General features: G+C 41.2%; 1 gene segment (V, D, J or C); it reads right to left on the bottom strand.

Annotated features, from left to right (window-relative positions):
• Nucleotides 1-5682: 5682 nt before the first annotated feature.
• On the bottom strand, nt 5683-15333 carry LOC134370769 (immunoglobulin lambda variable 10-54-like). The segment is given in 4 exon segments: nt 5683-5795; nt 12962-13075; nt 14864-15166; nt 15288-15333. Coding segments are annotated over 4 exon segments (576 nt in total).
• Nucleotides 15334-18285: the final 2952 nt, after the last annotated feature.

The following is an 18285-nucleotide window of genomic DNA, read 5'->3' as shown; positions in this document are numbered from 1 at the left end:
AAGAAGAATGCAGGGAGGCCAGATCCCTGACCACAGTGTGGGCTAGGGACAATAAAGTAAAGGAGTTGTAGGAAAGGTAATGCTTTGGGAAAGACGGGAACTAAAAGGAAAGGATGGGAGCTGTTTAGAAACCATATGGTGAAGGCAAAAACAAGCAAGGGGGAGAAATTTACAGTTCTTCCAGGTACAAGAAAGTTAAAAAGACAAGTGAGGAACAATCTATTTACCCATCACAATAAAAGAAACCATTTACAAGGCAGAGAATTTTTATTAAAAACAGTAGATCAAAACAGTACATCAAAATATTTTTTTAATTTATTTGTTATGAATATTCATGAGATACAAAGCTAATTGTCAGCCTTTGTGTCCATAATGTGAGGGCCAGATTCATACTGGGGCCATATCCACTACCCAAAATTACTTTTGTACACCATGTCCCCTACCCAATTATCCCCCCACCTCACTCCCCCTCCCTCTTTCCCCCCGATGCCACTTTATAGCCCTAGGAATGTTCCCTCCCTCTGTACGACCAATGCACTACTGTGATCTTTCTTTCCTTCCTTCCTTTCTCTCTTAGCTCCCACATAAGAGTGAGCACATGCAGCATTTATTCCTCTCTGCTTTGCTTCTTTCACTCAACATATGTTCTCCAGACTCATCCATGTTGTTGCAAATGGGAGTATTTCATTATTTTTTATGGCAGAGTAGTATTCCATGGTATATATATACCACAGTTTCCTTATCTAATCATACGCTGATGGGCATTTAGGTTGGTTTCATATCTTGGTTATTGTGAACAGAGCTGCAATGAACATGGGAGTGCAGGTATCCCTTTGACACGATGATTTCCATTCCTCTGGGTATATACCCAGAAGTGGGATTGCTGGATCATGTGGAAGATCTATCTGTAGTTGTTTGAGAAACCTCCACACTGTGTCCCATAGTGGTTGTACTAATTTACATTCCCACCAACAGTTTAGCAGTGTTCCCTTCTCTCCACACCCTCACCAGCATTTGTTATTCACCATCTTTTTGATTATAGCCAGTCTAACTGGAATGAGGTGTTATCTCAATGTAGTTTTAATTTCCATTTCCCTGATGACTACTGATGTTGAGCATTTTTTCATGTATCTGTTGGCAATTTGTATGTCTTCCTTTGAAAAATGTCTATTCAGCTCCTTTGCCCATTTTTTAATTGGGTTATTTGTTTTTTAACTGTATACTTGCTTGAGTTCTATGTATATTCCGGATATTAAACCTTTGTCAGATGCATAGTTAGCAAAAATTTCCTCCCAATCTGTAGGTTGTCATTTCACTCTGTTGATTGTTTCCTTTGCTGTGCAGAAGCTTTTTAGTTTGATATAGTCCCATTTGTTTATTTTTTTCTTTTGCTGCTTGTGCTTTTGGGCTCATTTTCATAAAGTCTGTGCCCAGACATAATTGCCGAAGTGTTTCACCTATACTTTCCCTTAGTATTTTTACAGTTTCAGGTCTTATTAAGTTTTTAATCCATTTTGAGTTGATTTTAGTGTATGGTGAGAGATGCATATCTAGTTTCATTCTTCTGCATATGGATATCCAGTTTTGCCAGCACCACTTGTTGAATATGCAATCTTTTCCCCAATGTAGGTTTTTGTTGCCTTTGTCCAATATCAGATGGCTATAAGCCTGAGGGGTGATTTCTGGGTTCTCAATTCTACTCCACTGGTCTGAATGTATATTCTTATACCGGTACCATATTTGGGTACAATAGCTTTGTAGTATAATTTGAAGTCAGGTAGTGTTATGCCTCCAACTTTTTTTTTTTTTTTTTTCTGCTCAGGATTGCTTTGGCTATTCAGTGTCTTATGTTGTTCCATATAAAAGGTAAGATTGTTTTTTCCATTTCTGTGAAGAATGCCATTGGTTTTTTGATGGGGATTGCATTGAATCTATAGATCGCTTTGGGTAGGATAGACATTTTCACAATGTTATTTCTTCCTATCCAAGAGCATGGAATATCTTTCCATCTTTTTGTGTCTTCTTTAATTTCTTTCAGAAGTGGTTTGTAGTTCTCGTCATAGAGGTCTTTCACCTCCTTGGTTAAATTGATCCCTAGGTATCTTATTTTGTGTGTGACAATTGTAATGGGCTTACTTTCTTTATTTCTCTTTCTATTAATTCATTATTTGCGTATATAAATGCTACTGATTTGGAGGCATTTATTTTGTATCCTGCAATGTTATTGAAGTTATTAAGCAGCTCTAGGAGTTTTTTGATAGTCTTTAGGTTACTCTATATATAGTATCATGTCATCTGCAAATAGAGAAAGTTTGACTTCGTCTTTTCCATTCTGGATTCCCTTTATTTCTTTCTCTTGCCTGAATGCTCTGGCTAGTACCTTAAGTACTATGTTAAATAGAAGTAGTGAGAGTGGGCATCCTTGTCTTATTCCTGTTCTTAAGGGAGAGGCCTTCAGTTTTTCCCCATTCAGAAAGGTACTGGCAGTGGGCTTGTCATAAATGGTTTTTGTTGCATTGAGATATTTTCCTTCTATAACTAATTTGTTGAGAGTGTTTATCATGAAGCGATGCTGAATTTTGTCAAATGCTTTTTCAGCATCTATTGAGATAATCATGTGGTCTTTGTCCTTGAGTTTATTGATGTGATGTATCACATTTATTGACTTTTGTATATTGAAACATCCTTGCATCCCTGGGATGAATCCCACTTGATCATAGTGTATAATTTTTTTAATATGTTGCTGTATCCTGATTGCTAATATTTTGTTAAGGATTTTAGCATCAAGGTTTATCAAGGATATTGGCCTATAATTTTCTTTTTTTGTTGTTTCTTTATCTGGTTTTGGTATCAGAGTTACGTTGGCCTCATAGAATGAGTTTGGGAGAGTAGTGGCTGTTTCAATTGTTTGGAATAGTTTGAGGAGAATTGGTGTTAACTCCTTTTTAAACATTTGAAAGAATTCAGCTGTAAAACCATCCAGACCCAGACTTTTCTTTGTTGGAAGATTGCTAATTACTGCTTCAATCTCCTTGCTTGATGTCGGTCTGTTCAGGTTTTCTATCTCTTCTTGGTTCAGTCTTGGTAGTTTGTATGTGTCTGGGAACTTATCCATATCTTCCAGATTTTCATATTTGTTGTCATACAGTTGTTTATAATAGTCTCTATTGATTCTTTGTATTTCAGTGGTATCAATAGCAATGTCTCCCTTTTCATTTCATATTTTTGTTATTTGGGTCTTCTCTCTCTTTTTTTTTTTTTTTTTGGCTAACCTAGCTAATGGGTTGTCTATTTTATTTATCTTCTCAAAAATCCAACTCTTTGTTTTGTTAATCTTTGCCATTGTTTTGTGGGTCTCTATTTCATTTAGTTCTGCTCTGATCTTAATTATTTCTTTCCATCGACTACCTTTAGGTTTGGATTGTTGTTGTTTTTCAAGTTCTTTGAGGTGTAGTATTAGGTCATTTATTTGAAGTCTTTCCATTCTTTTGATATAAGCATTTATTGCAATAAATTTGCCTCTTAGTACTGATTTTGCAGTATACCATGGGTTTTGGTATGATGCATCTTTATTTTCATTAGTTTCTAGAAATTTTTGATTGCCTGCTTAATTTCTTCTTGGACCCATAGGTCATTCAGGAGCCTATTATTTAGTTTCCATGTATTTGTATAGCTTCCAGAGTTTTGCTTATTGTTTATTTCCAATTTTAGCCCATTGTGGTCTGAAAAGATAGTTGGAATGATTTCACTTTTTTTAAGTTTGCTGAGGCTAGTTTTGTGACATAATATGTGGCCCATCCTGGAAAATGTACCATGAGCTAATGAGAAGAAAGTGTATTCTTTAGCTGTTGGGTGAAATGTTCTGTATATATCTGCCAAGTACAGTTGTTCTAGAGTGTGGATTAAATCCTGTGTCTCTTTGTTAACTTGTTGCCTGGAAGATCTGTCCCATACTGAGAGAGGGGTGTTCAGATCACCCACTATTAATGTATTAGGTCCTATTTCTTTCTTTAGGTCTTAGGGTGTTTGCTTTATATATCTGGGTGCTCCAGTATTGGGTGCATACATGTTTATGATTGCTATGTTTTCTAGCTAGATAGATCCCTTTATCATTATGTAGTGGCCTTGTCTCTTTTTATGTTTTTTGGTTTAAAGTCTATTTTGTCCAATATAAGGATAGCTACTCCTGCTCGTTTTTGATTTCCATTTGCATGGTATATCTTTTTCCATCCCTTCACTTTTAGTCTATGTGTGTCTCTACAGGTGAGGTGGGTCTTTGAAGACAGCATATACTTGGGTCTAGCTTTTTAATCCAATCAGTCAGTCTGTTTCTTTTGAATGGGGAATTTAATCCATTCACATTTAGGGTAGTTATTGACAAGTGTTGCTTAATTCATGTCATTTAATTGCTTCTTGTTTAGATGGTTTAAATATCTTTTGATCATTATTTCCCCTTTTATTTCTCTTCTTCAATGTTAGTTGGGAATTTAAGGTGGGATGATTTTGCTTCTTTCTCCTTCTTCCTAGCATTTTTGTTTTAACAGTGGGTTTTATTTTTTCTTGTGTATTTGTGATATTGGTCATCATTACTCAGATTCCAAATGAATGACTCCTTTGAGAATTTCTTGCAGGGCTAGTCGTGTGGTGGTGAACTCCCACAACTTTGGTTTGTCTGGGTAATATACTATTTCTCCCTCATTTCTGAAGGAGAGCTTTGCTGGCTAAAGAATTCTTGGCTGGCAATTTTTTTCTTTTAGTATTTTGAATATATCATTCCACTTTCTTCTGGCTTGTAGTGTTTCAGTTGAGAAGTCTGTTGTTAGTTTGATGGGGGCTCCCCTGTAAGTGACCTGATGCTTCTCTCTTTCTGCTTGTAGAATTCTCTCTTTGTCTTTGAGCTTTGAAAATTTAACTATAATGTGTCTTGGGGAGGATCTTCTTGGATTGAATCTGTTTGGGGACCTTTGAGCTTCCTGGATCTGAAGGTCTGTATCTTGCCCCACAACTGGGAATTTTTCTGTTACTATTTCCTTGGCCAGGTTTTCAGTACCTTTTCCTTTCTCCTCCCCTTCAGGAATACCCATGATTCAGATGTTAGCGTGCTTGAGGTTGTCTGCTGTCTCTCTTATATTTTTGTCATTATTTTTAATTCTTTTTTCCTTTTTTTTTTTTGTCTGCCTGAGTTACTTCAAAAACACCATCTTCAAGCTCTGAAATTCTTCTGCTTGCTCTACCCTGCTGCCCAAGCTCTCAGTTGTGTTTTTTATTTCACTGAGTGAATCTTTCATTTCTAGATGTTCTGCTACACTCTTTTTTAAGGTATTAATCTCTTTGTAGATTTTCTCTTTCATATTCTGGATATTTTTTCTTGTCTCATTGTGTTCTATAATTGAGTCTTCCTTTATTTCTTCAAGTTTTCTTAAGATCATTGCTTGAAATTCTTTTTCAGACATTTCAAGGATTCCCTGTTCCATGGAGTCTGACTTTGGAGCACTACTGTATTCTTTTGTTGGTGTCATTTCTTCTTGTTTGTTTGTACTTCTAGTATTTTTTTGTTGACATTTGGTCATTTGATAGAAGCTTTGCTTCTTCTGTTACACTGAGTTTGGCTGTGGAGTAGCCCTGGTTGCTCCTGTGGTGGTGAATTGTCTTTGCTTGACAGTAGGTGTGGTGGTGGTTCTGTTAAATCAACTTGGGTCCTGTTCCAGAATCTGTGGTCAGACAATGAGCCCCTACTGCTGCACAGTTCTGCTGGGCATACCCCGGCAGGTCAGATCCCAGGGGCTGTTGTTCCCCTTGAGGTCCAAGGAGGGTGGAGGGACCACCTCTAGCCATGCAGATCCAACACTGCTGCTGGGCTCACTTTGATGTGGAATAGGACAGGGTGTGGGGTGGGGCTGGGTTGGCATTCCCTTCCAGGTACAAGGAGGGGCAGGGCTGCCACTCTCAAAATTTTTTTTTAAATGACAGAATAAAAGAACCACTTACTAACTTATTTAATGATGATACATAATTCTAAATATGTATAAATAATTGAAAATTAAAAATAAAAATAACCATGAGATAACCTCTATTTTAAAAATCAGATAAATCCATGCATTCCTTAAAAATACAAAATGTTTATTTTATTTTATTTTATTTTTTTTACAGTTTTATGTTATTTGTTTTTCTTTTTAGTATTTTTTTTTAAATTTTATTTTGTCGATATACATTTTGGCTGATTATTGCTCCCCATCACCAAAACCTCCCTCCCTTCTCCCTCCCCCCCACCCCTCAACAATGTCCTATCTGTTTGCTTCTCATATCAACTTCAAGTAATTGTGGTTGTTATATCTTCTCCCCCCCCCCTCAGTTTTGTGTGTGTGTGTGTGTGTGTGTCTGCGTGTGTGTGTGAATTTATATATTAATTTTTAGCTCCCACCAATAAGTGAGAACATGTGGTATTTCTCTTTCTGTGCCTGACTTGTTTCACTTAATATAATTCTCTCGAGGTCCATCCATGTTGTTGCAAATGGCAGTATTTCATTCGTTTTTATAGCTGAGTAGTATTCCATTGTGTAGATGTACCACATTTTCCGTATCCACTCATCTGATGATGGACATTTGGGCTGGTTCCAACTCTTGGCTATTGTAAAGAGTGCTGCGATGAACATTGGGGAACAGGTATACCTTCGACTTGATGATTTCCATTCCTCTGGGTATATTCCCAACAGTGGGATAGCTGGGTCGTATGGTAGATCTATCTGCAATTGTTTGAGGAACCTCCATAGCATTTTCCATTGAGGCTGCACCATTTTGCAGTCCCACCAACAATGTATGAGAGTTCCTTTTTCTCCGCAGCCTCTCTAGCATTTATCGTTCAGAGTCTTTTGGATTTTAGCCATCCTAACTGGGGTTAGATGGTATCTCAATGTGGTTTTGATTTGCATTTCCCGGACACTGAGTGACGTTGAGCATTTTTTCATATGTCTGTTGGCCATTGGTATATCTTCCTTAGAGAAATGCCTACTTAGTTCTTTTGCCCATTTTTTAATTGGGTTGCTTGTTTTCCTCTTGTAAAGTTGTTTGAGTTCCTTATATATTCTGGATATTAATCCTTTGTCAGATGTATATTTTGCAAATATTTTCTCCCACTCTGTTCGTTGTCTTCTAACTCTTTTAATTGTTTCTTTTGCTGTGCAGAAGCTTTTTAGTTTGATATAATCCCATTTGTTTATTTTTCCTTTGGTTGCCCGTGCTTTTGGGGTCGTATTCATGAAGTCTGTGCCCAGTCCTATTTCCTGAAGTGTTTCTCCTTTGTTTTCTTTAAGAAGTTTTATTGTTTCATGGTGTATATTTAAATCCTTAATCCATTTTGAGTTGATTTTAGTATACGGTGAGAGGTATGGATCTAGTTTCATTCTCCTGCATATGGATATCCAGTTATCCCAGCACCATTTGCTGAAGAGGCAGTCCCTTCCCCAGTGAATAGGCTTGGTGCCTTTGTCAAAGATCAGATGGCAGTAAGTGTGTGGGTTGATTTCTGGATTCTCTATTCTATTCCATTGATCAGCGTGTCTGTTTTTATGCCAGTACCATACTGTTTTGGTTATTATAGCTTTGTAGTATAGCTTAAAGTCGGGTAGTGTTATGCCTCCAGCTTTATTTTTTTTTTTTTGCTCAGCATTGCTTTGGCTATGCACGGTCTTTTATTATTCAATATAAATGTCTGGATAGTTCTTTCCATTTCTGAGAAAAATGTCATTGGAATTTTGATGGGGATTGCATTGAATTTGTATATCACTTTGGGAAGTATGGATATTTTCACTATGTTGATTCTTCCAATCCAAGAGCATGGGATATCTTTCCATCTTCTTGTATCCTCTCTAATTTCTCTCAGCAGTGGTTTGTAGTTCTCATTATAGAGATTTTTCACCTCCTTGGTTAACTCAATTCCTAAGTATTTTATTTTTTTGGTGGCTATTGTAAATGGGCACGCTTTCTTGATTTCTCGTTCTGCATGTTCACTATTGGAGAGAAGAAATGCTACTGATTTTTGGGTGTTGATTTTGTATCCTGCTACTGTACTGAGATCATTTATCACTTCCAAGAGTTTTTTTGTAGAGGTTTGAGGATCATGTCATCTGCAAACAGGGACAGTTTGACTTCATCTTTTCCAATCTGGATGCACTTTATTTCCTTCTCTTCTCTGATTGCTCTGGCTAGTACTTCCAACACTATGTTGAATAGGAGTGGTGAGAGTGGGCATCCTTGTCTGGTGCCTGTTCTTAAAGGAAAATCTTTCAGCTTTTGCCCATTCAGGATGATATTGGCAGTGGGTTTGTCATATATGGCTTTAATTATGTGGAGATACTTTCCCTCTATACCTAACTTATAGAGGGTCTTTGTCATGAATGAGTGCTGAATTTTATCAAATGCTTTTTCAGCATCTATAGAGATGATCATATGGTCCTTGTGTTTGACTTTATTAATATGGTGTATCACATTTATTGATTTGTGTATGTTGAACCAACCTTGCATCCCTGGGATGAATCCCACTTGATCGTGGTGAATAATTTTACATATGTGTTGCTGTATTCTGTTTGCTAGTATTTTAGTGAGGATGTTTGCATCTATATTCATCAAGGATATCGGCCTGTAGTTTTCTTCTTTGGTTATATCTTTACCTGGTTTTGGTATCAGGATGATGTTTGCTTCATAGAATGAGTTTGGGAGATTTGTGTCTGTTTCAATCTTTTGGAATAGTTTGTGAAGAATCGGTGTCAATTCTTCTTTGAATGTTTGGTAAAATTCTGGTGTGAATCCATCTGGTCCTGGGCTTTTCTTTGTTGGGAGCCTTCTGATAACAGCTTCAATCTCCTTTATTGTTATTGGCCTGTTCAGATTTTCTACATCTTCATGGCTCAGTTTTGGGAGCTTGTGTGTGTCCAGAAATTTATCCATTTCCTCCAGATTTTCAAACTTTTTGGCATATAGTTGTTTATAGTAGTCTCGAATGATTCCTTGTATTTCAGATGAATCAGTTGTAATATCACCTTTTTCATTTCTAATTTTTATTATTTGAATCTTCTCTCTTCTTTTTTTGTTAGCCATGCTAATGGTTTGTCAATTTTATTTATCTTTTCAAAAAACCAACTTTTTGATTCGTTAATCTTTTGAATTGTTTTTTGGTTTTCTATTTCATTCAGTTCTGCTCTGATCTTAATGATTTCTTTCCATCTGCTAACTTTAGGTTTGGATTGTTCTTGTTTTTCTAGTTCTTTAAGGTGAAGTGTTAGGTTGTTCACTTGCCATCTTTCCATTCTTCTGAAGTGAGCGTTTAATGCAATAAATTTCCCCCTCAATACTGCTTTTGCAGTATCCCACAGGTTTTGGTATGATGTATCATTGTTTTCATTAGTTTCAATAAATTTTTTGATTTCCTGCTTGATTTCTTCTTGGACCCATATGTCATTAAGTAGAATGCTGTTTAATTTCCATGTGTTTGTATAGTTTCCAGAGTTTCGTTTGTTATTAATTTCTAGTTTTAATCCATTGTGGTCTGAGAAGACACATGGGATAATTCCAATTTTTTTGAATTTATTGAGACTTGATTTGTGACCTAATATGTGATCTATCCTGGAGAATGATCCATGTGCTGATGAGAAGAATGAATAGTCTGAGGTTGTTGGGTGGAATGTTCTGTAGATATCTGCCAATTCCAATTGGTCTAGAGTCTTGTTTAGATCTTGTGTTGTTCTGCTGATTCTTTGCCTACATGATCTGTCCAATATTGACAGTGGAGTGTTCAGGTCCCCTGCTATTATGGTATTAGTGTCTATTTCCTTCTTTAGGTCTAATAGAATTTGTTTTATAAATCTGGCTGCTCCGACATTGGGTGCGTACATATTTATGATTGTTACGTCTTCTTGATGGATCAGTCCTTTTATCATTAAGTAGTGTCCCTCATTGTCTCTTTTTATGGTTTTTAGTTTAAAGTCTATTTTGTCAGATATAAGAATAGCTACTCCAGCTCATTTTTCTTTTCTGTTTGCATGGTAAATCTTTTTCCATCCTTTCACTCTTAGTCTGTGTGAATCTTTATGGGTGAGGTGGGTCTCTTGTAGGCAGCATATAGTTGGGTCGTCCTTTTTGATCCAGTCAGCCAGTCTGTGTCTTTTAATTGGGGAATTTAAGCTTTTTACATTAAGAGTTGTTATTGAAAGGTGTTGATTTATTCCTAGCATTTTATTGGTTGTTTGGTTGTCTTAGGTGTCTTTTGTTCCTTGCTTTCTGATTTACTGTTTGGTTTCTGTGTTTGTTGGTTCCTTAGGTTGTAGATAGAGTTTTTGTTTGCTTGTTTTCTCTTCATGAATGACATTTTTATTATACTAGTGGGTATTGATTTTTCTTGGGTTTTTATGGCAGTGGTAGTTATTTTTCAGGAACCAAACCCAGTACTCCCTTGAGGATTTCTTGTAAGGATGGTCATGTGGTAGTGAACTCCCACAGTTTTTGTTTGTCTGAGAAATATACTATTTTCCCTTCATTTCGGAAGGATAGCCTTGCAGGGTAGAGTATTCTTGGCTGCCAATCTTTGTCTTTTAGTATTTTGAAAATATCATCCCATTCCTTTGTAGCTTTTAGGGTTTGTGATGAAAAGTCTGATGTTAGCCTGATTGAGGCTCCCTTGTAGGTGATTTGACGCTTTTGTCTTGCAGCTTTTAAGATTCTCTCTTTGTCTCTGAGTTTTGCCAATTTGACTATGACATGTCTTGGAGAAGGCCTTTTTGGGTTGAATACGTTTGGAGATCGTTGAGCTTCCTGGATCTTAAGATCTGTGATTTTTCCTATACCTGGGAAGTTTTCTGCCACTATTTTTTTTAATATGTTTTCAATGGAATCTCCATTTTCCTCCCCTTCTGGAATACCCATGACTCGGATATTTGAGCGCTTAAGGTTGTCTGATATCTCTCTCAGATTTTCTTCAATGTCCTTGATTCTTTTTCTTTCTTTTTGTCTGCTTGTGTTATTTCAAACAGCCCATCTTCAAGTTCAGAGGTTCTCTCTTCAACTTCGACAAGCCTGCTGGTTAAACTCTCCGTTGTGTTTTTTATTTCGCTGAATAACTTCTTCAGTTCAGCAAGTTCTGCTACATTTTTTTTCAGGACATTGATTTCTTTGTACATTTCCTCTTTCAGATCCTGTATACTTTTCCTCATTTCATCATGATGTCTAGCTGAGTTTTCTTGTATCTCATTCAGTTTCCTTAGAATTATCACTCGAAATTCCTTGTCAGTCATTTCAAGGGCTTCTTGTTCTATAGGATCTAGAGTTTGAGATTTATTAACTTTTGGTGGTGTACTTTCTTGATTTTTTGTATTTCTGGTATCTTTTTTTTGATGTTTATTCATTGTGGCAGGGGGTTTCACAGTCCACCAGTTTGAGACTAATGACTAACTAGGATGTTGCTGTGGTTGCCAATTTCGTATGGCTACCTCCGTGACTGCTCAGTTGGCCTCTAGTGCCTTGTGTGTGTGGTTGCCTCGGGTCTTGTGCTTCTCCGGGGAGCCACCTTTCTGGTCAGCTTGGACTCTGCTGGGCTGGTGGATCATGTACCACAGGGTGTGTGATCGCTGTTGAGCTATCACTTCCTGTGCAGGACTTTTCCCTGTTCCGTGTGCTCTGGCCCAGGCTGTTGGGTTGTGCAGTGGCGACCCCACAGGGTATGTGGTTTCTGTCGAGTCTCCGCCTCTCTGGCCACACGTCTCCCCGCTCTTTGTGCACTGCGCTGGGCTGGGGCATGTCTTCTGCAACCCTCGTCTATCAGCTGGGCCTTCAAGACCCTGCTCGGCACCGCCTCGCCCAGGAAGTCTACCAGGTTTCTGCTAGGCACAGAAGACCGGTCGCTCTGGGTGCCTTTGTAGCACAGTGTAGATCTTTCTCGGGACTTGTTCACCTTTGTATCCCCCCAGTATAAACTGAGTCTAGTGCCAACCTGCAGCCAGCTCGCTGGCAGGTTCAAGCGGACCTGGGAACTCTCCTACCACACTATTCCCAACCAGAAATTCGTTAGGCTTTTTTCCGAACTGGTGGCCGCAGAGATGGTATCTGCCTCCCAGTAACAGGAAGTTTACCAGGGGCCGGATTCCAAGGTGTGGTGTAGTGGCAGTCGGCCGCCCGTACTTCCTTGCCCTCCCGACACTGGCCGGGGATGCCCCACGCCACCATCCCCGCCAGAGAACCTCAGAGGGAGTGGGAGGGGAGGCCGGCCCACAGGTTCCAGAAAGCCCCTTGCCGGGCCAAGCAGGTGGGAAGGCTCAGTGACGGCCAAGCCGGGCGGAGCTGCCAGCACCTGGGAAAATGGAGGCAGCCCCGGGGCGGTGAGTGAACCAGTGATGCAGGTGGGAGCTGGGTGGGCATCAGCCCCCCTACAGGGCTGGTCCAGGGGTCACTCACAGGGTTGTGCCAGGTCGGGCGCTCACTCTCTGCCTCCGGTTTGCTGCCTTTCCCATTCTTGGACGCTGCTGCCTTGGGCTGTTCAGTCGCGGCGTGGCTCGGGTGCTCCCAGGAATCTTCTTTAATGCCAGCCTGAAACCTCGAATCCTGAGTAGGGCAGCTGGCCGCCTTCAGCGCGGCCCTGGCCTCCTGGATCCTGTCTGCATCCACAGCAGCCCTGGTGCCGTGTTCCCTGTTTCGAGACTCGCTTTTGCATCTAAGAAACAGTTCTTTTCCTGCTCCACACTTCAAAGCTGTCACCTGTAAATGAGGCAGCCTCTCCTGCCGGGGGCAAAGTGGCAGTCACCCCCCACGACCGGCCACCAGCAGCGGTCCTCCCTTAAGAGATGGCAAGAGGAAGGTCCACAAGTTTCCCGGCTGCCTGAGGCCCAGTGGCCGCCTTTTCCACCTCAGCTACTCCGCGCCAACTGCCGCAGCCACCGCAATCTTGAAACAGTCCAAAATACAAAATGTTTAAACAGACCACTTTCCTTAGGGAAATAACAGAGACTGTTAGTATGGAACAATTCCACAGAAAGGCATGAGGTCAAAATAGTTTCCTGGGAACCTTCTAACTCACCTTCAAATATCAGATGGCTCCAGTTGGCTTGTTTCATAATTTTTTCCATAGCATTGAAAAATACAGACAAAAGGTGAAAAGAACTGGGAAAGGGAATCAGAAAGAGGTCTTAGCCCACATGCCCTGGGGCCAAGAGCACAAAGAAAGCTCCAAGACTGTTATTCAGGTCCAGAATAATAGTCTCCTGCTCAAGTTGCAGCCCAGGATACAGCAATCATCACATTCATAGGACTTTAGAATGGGAACTGTGGGTTCCAGACTGCATCAAAATTACCCACATATCTGAAGCTTCCATTACAAAAGATGGTGACCTTCTGGCTTAGTGACAAATAAACTGAGACAGAGAGTTGTGTGCTTGGTTTCACAGCACACCTGTTCCTTGCAAACCAAAGAAGAAAGGTGGACTTTTGTTATCTCAGGGACGTCTTCCCTTAAATCCCTGGCAAATGCCCCCCTTTATAAAGGACTGAAGGAGAAAGAATCCGGGGCATGGTGGAAATGCCTCGGAGCTCTGTCTCCAGAAGCTCCTCTATGGGGATTATACCCACAAGCAAGGTGTCATCCCCCAGTCAGGCTCTCCAAGGAGCAAACTTAATCCTTCTACATATATTCTGGGTCCTCACTATCTATCAACCCTTCATAGAACAGATTTGGGGAAATTCTATGGAGAATAAGGAGGAAATGATCCACATCTGAACAATTTGAGTGAGAGAGGCAGATCCAAAAGCTCATGGTATGATGGGGCTCATCACAGGTGGAGGAAAGTCACACATCACTGAGGACACCGTTAGTCCAACTCACCTAGAGTCAGCTCAGTGGTTTACCAGCTGTCCTGCACGCACCTGTTCTCCTAGGACATCACAGAGTGCCACCTGCTGGCAACAGAGCCCACCTCCTCCAGTCACTGTGATGACCTAGGCACATGGAGCAGAGTCCTTTCTGTACAGTAGTGTTTCCTGGTGTCGCTATCTAAGACAAAACAGTGAGAAGTGTCCTTTATAGGTCCACCATCAGAATAGTGATGCTCACACAGTTGGAGTTTTATCTCAATGGAAAACCATCATTTTTTTAAAATGTCAGTGTCTGTCAACTGTATCCCAGAAGCTCCAACTTTGCCTGCTGTTTCCAGACACTGTGGCATGTAAAGGAACAGTTAAAGAGTGCAGGGGGGAAAAAAACACCTGTGGGGAAATTGTCCTGTCTGCAAGTTGGAGGTATGCAGGGAAGTTGGGCAACAGAAACCTCAACAAAGTATGATGCATAAGGTTCGACCCATAGAGTGAGTCACGTGATCTCTGTGACAGAGAGGGGGAAGAGGCTATTGTAATCAGAGGTCAAGGCATGTACCAGGGCCAAAAAAGGAAGGGAAGCTAGTTTCCGGAGACCTTAGTACATGGCCACTCAGGTCAGAGAAGTGGACCGTCTGAGCATGTGAATCCAGCATCTCCAAATGGAATAGAAAAGAAAAATATGGAAAAACGTATCCTCCCTTAGTTAAACCATGCATTCCTTTTAACTAATATTAATGCATGTGTATGTACATATCTAAGTTGCTGCAAATAGATTCACAATGATTTTGCTTATATATTCATACACTTGTTAATAACTTTGCAGGTCCAGCCATTTTAACTCATTTTATTATTTTAATATTCCTAAAGTGTACACACCTGTCACTTGGAATTCAGCCCTTGACTTTCTGTGGGTCCAGTTTAAGCAGTGCTCCATGAGGTCCCCATGTGCTGGGTGAGGCTGGGGAGCTCATGGGTTTCTGTCTCACTTCCCCACTGGCCTGAAGCACCGTGCAAGCATTTAGGCTGCTGTCCCATGCTATGCAGTAATAGTCAGCCTCGTCCTCAGGCTGCAGCCCAGAGATAGTCAGGGAGGCCATGCTCCCTGACCTGGAGCCAGAAAATCTCTCTGAGATCCCAGAGGGCCGGTTGTTATTCCTATGCATCAGGAGTTTGGGGACATGGCCTGGGTGCTGCTGAAGCCAAGCTGCTCCTTGGTTGCCAACATTGTTGCTGTTCCCAGTACAGGTCAGTGTGACCATCTGTCCCAAGGCCTTGGACACTGAGGGCAGCTGAGTCAGCCCTGCCTGGGCCACAGACACTGTGAGGGAGGCAGAGAGGACTGTGAGATCAGGACCACCAGAGCACACTGGACTAAAGTGGGGGACATAAAGCAGAGCTGGGTGAGGATCTCCCACCTCCCAGGTAAGTTCTACACTCACCTGTGTAGTGAACAAGGAGGGTGAGGAGGAGAGGAGCCCAGGTCATGGTGCAGACTCTGACTCTGCTTCTTAAAGTTCTGATTTGAAGTCTGGGCTCCCCTAAGTCTCCTTATATCTCCCCAAACCTTGGGGGAGGAGTCGCCGCATTCAAATAAGACTTTGCTATCTGTCTCTTCCTGGCTCTCCCTGCCCTGGGTGCTCACAGGTCAGAAGAGGGAGGAGGAGATGAGCTGATCCAGTAGGTGGAGGTGGCCTGGCCCATGATGATCCCTGGCTACTACTGGGAGGTCAGCGTAGTTGCACAAACACGGTCCAATAGACACACTGATAGCTGAACCTGGAGGCCCTGAGTGAATTTCCAGCTGGGGGAGGAAGGTCAGTCTCAGGATTGTCCCACACTGCCCCACACTGTCCTCAGACCCAAAACCCTACCTGTCTCTCTGACACACCTGGGCATTTCAGTTAGAGGCCACAGGATTTCCTGATCCTCTTTTCTGAAGCTGCTCATGATGTCAGAGAGGGACCCGGGGCAGTTGGAGATTCTGAACAGCGGGGTTGCTGAGTAAGACAGGTCCTTCTCACTACCAAGAGGCCAGAGGCGCTTTTCTCCAAGCTCCATCAACATACCATGCATGGCATTTTTATTAGATCATCTATTACAACTCCAAAAATAAACAGTATTTTCTGTCAGTTTTTCATGGAACCCACATGCACAGTTTAATTACACTTAATTTCTTAGCACTCCCATCATCAGCCACTGAAAGGCCCTTTTTTGTTTTATTTTATTTTATTTCATTTCATTTCATTTTATTGTTTACCATTATGATCATTTCAAATCATGTCTCCACCTACTCTTGAAGCACCCTCTCCAGTGTAAATAATGTAGTTCCAGGCTAACTTCCATTGGATATTCTCAAAGATATCAGTGTTTCTGTTTTTAAATTAAATAAGTGTTTTTTCTTTTAGGTCTCATTCTGCTTCTTTTTTTTTTTTTTAAACTTTGTGTAGGTTTTTGCTTGTTTTTTGTTTGTTTTACTTTCTAACTCATAATTATACTTTTATTTTATCCATGTTGCTATATGCTATGTGAAAGTTTCTCACTACTTACAACTGGTAGCTCTACACCTACTACACTGAAGTTTTAGTTCCCCTTGTGTTGGGCACTTAAGTTGACGCCGGTATTTAACCACCAGGATGGACTTCCCCGTGCACATTTCCTCGTGCCTTGTGTAAGAGTGGACGTGCTGCACACACACTTAATATTCTCGGAGTGCTGAGGGACATCCTTCCAGACTGACTGGACTGACTTACACGTGCCCCTCCGTAAGCAACAGATTATGATTCTTCACATCCTCCCTGGTGCTTTATTTTCATTGTTTTTCTTTACAAAATCACTCCTCTAACATCCTCCAGGACTTCATGCATCCCTCAGAAGTAAGTCCATAGTTCTCAAAAGGTCCACAAGAACCTACATTTTTTGCCTCTTCTCCTGCCTGTGCCAGCTCCTTGATCCATATCTCACCCTCAGCGCTCTCTGACCTTCTCAACACTCTCCCGTGGTTCCAGCCATGGGCCTGTTGCTGCCCCTCACCTCCTCCCGTCCCACTCCCACCTGAAGCCCTTTTCCTTTGCTGGTGGCTCTGCCTGAGCAGCTCCCTCCACGCAGACATGCGGGGCTCTCTCCACAGCTTCACCTGGGAGATTCCATTCCCTTCTTTTTGCCTTTGGTGCAATTCACCTATGTTCGTGTAACTTTTATCCACTTACATTTTGCCTGCTATGAATAGTTTATTTGCATTTTTGCCCATTTCTCTTGGGTTTCTTAGTTATTTGTCTTCTCTATTTGAACTTTTCATTTGAATTATATATAGCAGTACTTCGTCATCTGGCTGTTGAGAGACAGAGGGAGAGATGAGTCTGAGAGAGGTTTTGGAGTTTGAACCCACAGGATTAGCAGGCAATTAGATGGTAGTGGCATAAAAGAAGAGTACATGATCCTCTTAATTGCACAAAGATTCTCTCTTTGTGGTGATGTCTGGTTGGCACTGATGCCGTGTCTTTGATCCAGGAAGTGGGCAATGGGGTGGATACATGTGACAATGTCTGGAGACATGTATCCACCCCATGTCACACTTGGGGCAGAGGGGTGCCACTGATATCTAGAGATAGAAGACGGGGATGCTGCTAATCACGCTTTAATACACAGGACAGCCCCCTACATCAAAGAGTTCTCTGGCCCAAAAGTCAACTAGTGCCAAAGTTCAGAAACTAAGGCAAAGAAAACATTTGAGAAGGAATATAACTGGTAATGAGTCTGGTTTTGTTTTTCTTGATTTATAGAACATGGTGGAAATACAATGGTGAAATTCAGGGAACTATTAGGGCTGCAGGGACTTCATTTTCTCTTCCTGTAGTTAAGGTATGAAAATAGGAAGGTTTGCTTCATAGGGTTTTTAGCATTCATTCATTCATTCATTAAACAATTATTTAAGGAACCTCTGGAATATGCCAGCAGTAGGACTGCTAACAGACAGAAGGCCATTCTGGCTGTTGCAGGGAGATAGGGACACAAGAGATGGAAAGGTCTGTCCACCACAGACCCATACATATGCAAAAACAGTTTTAAAACCAACTCTTCTATATACATCTCCTGGAGAAGGCAGGAAAGCTTTCTCTTCTTCTGGAGGGCACAAAATTTATTTCATCACTTTGTCCCAGTCGGGTCAGTGTCCAGGAACTGTCATGTCTCTGAGGCCTCCTCACATCCAGATTCCCACCTCCTTCCCCTTCCCTCTGTCCCTGGGCCTGGGGTGAGAGTATCTGAGTGCACAGCTGCAGGAACTGGAGAGGCTGAAACTGCAGAGCCTGGAGAAGCAAAGGCTGCAGGAGGGAGAGATGTTGGGTCTTCAACCTCCACCCTGCCCACAGGATGAGGTCGGAGGTTAGAGTGTCAAAACCCAGGCCCAGAGAAAGAAGACAGTGTGATGCCCAACAGTAA

Source organism: Cynocephalus volans, chromosome 2 (genome assembly GCF_027409185.1).
Source record: "Cynocephalus volans isolate mCynVol1 chromosome 2, mCynVol1.pri, whole genome shotgun sequence".
NCBI classification, from domain to species: Eukaryota; Metazoa; Chordata; class Mammalia; order Dermoptera; family Cynocephalidae; genus Cynocephalus; species Cynocephalus volans.
This window is presented reverse-complemented; position numbering and strand designations above follow the sequence as displayed.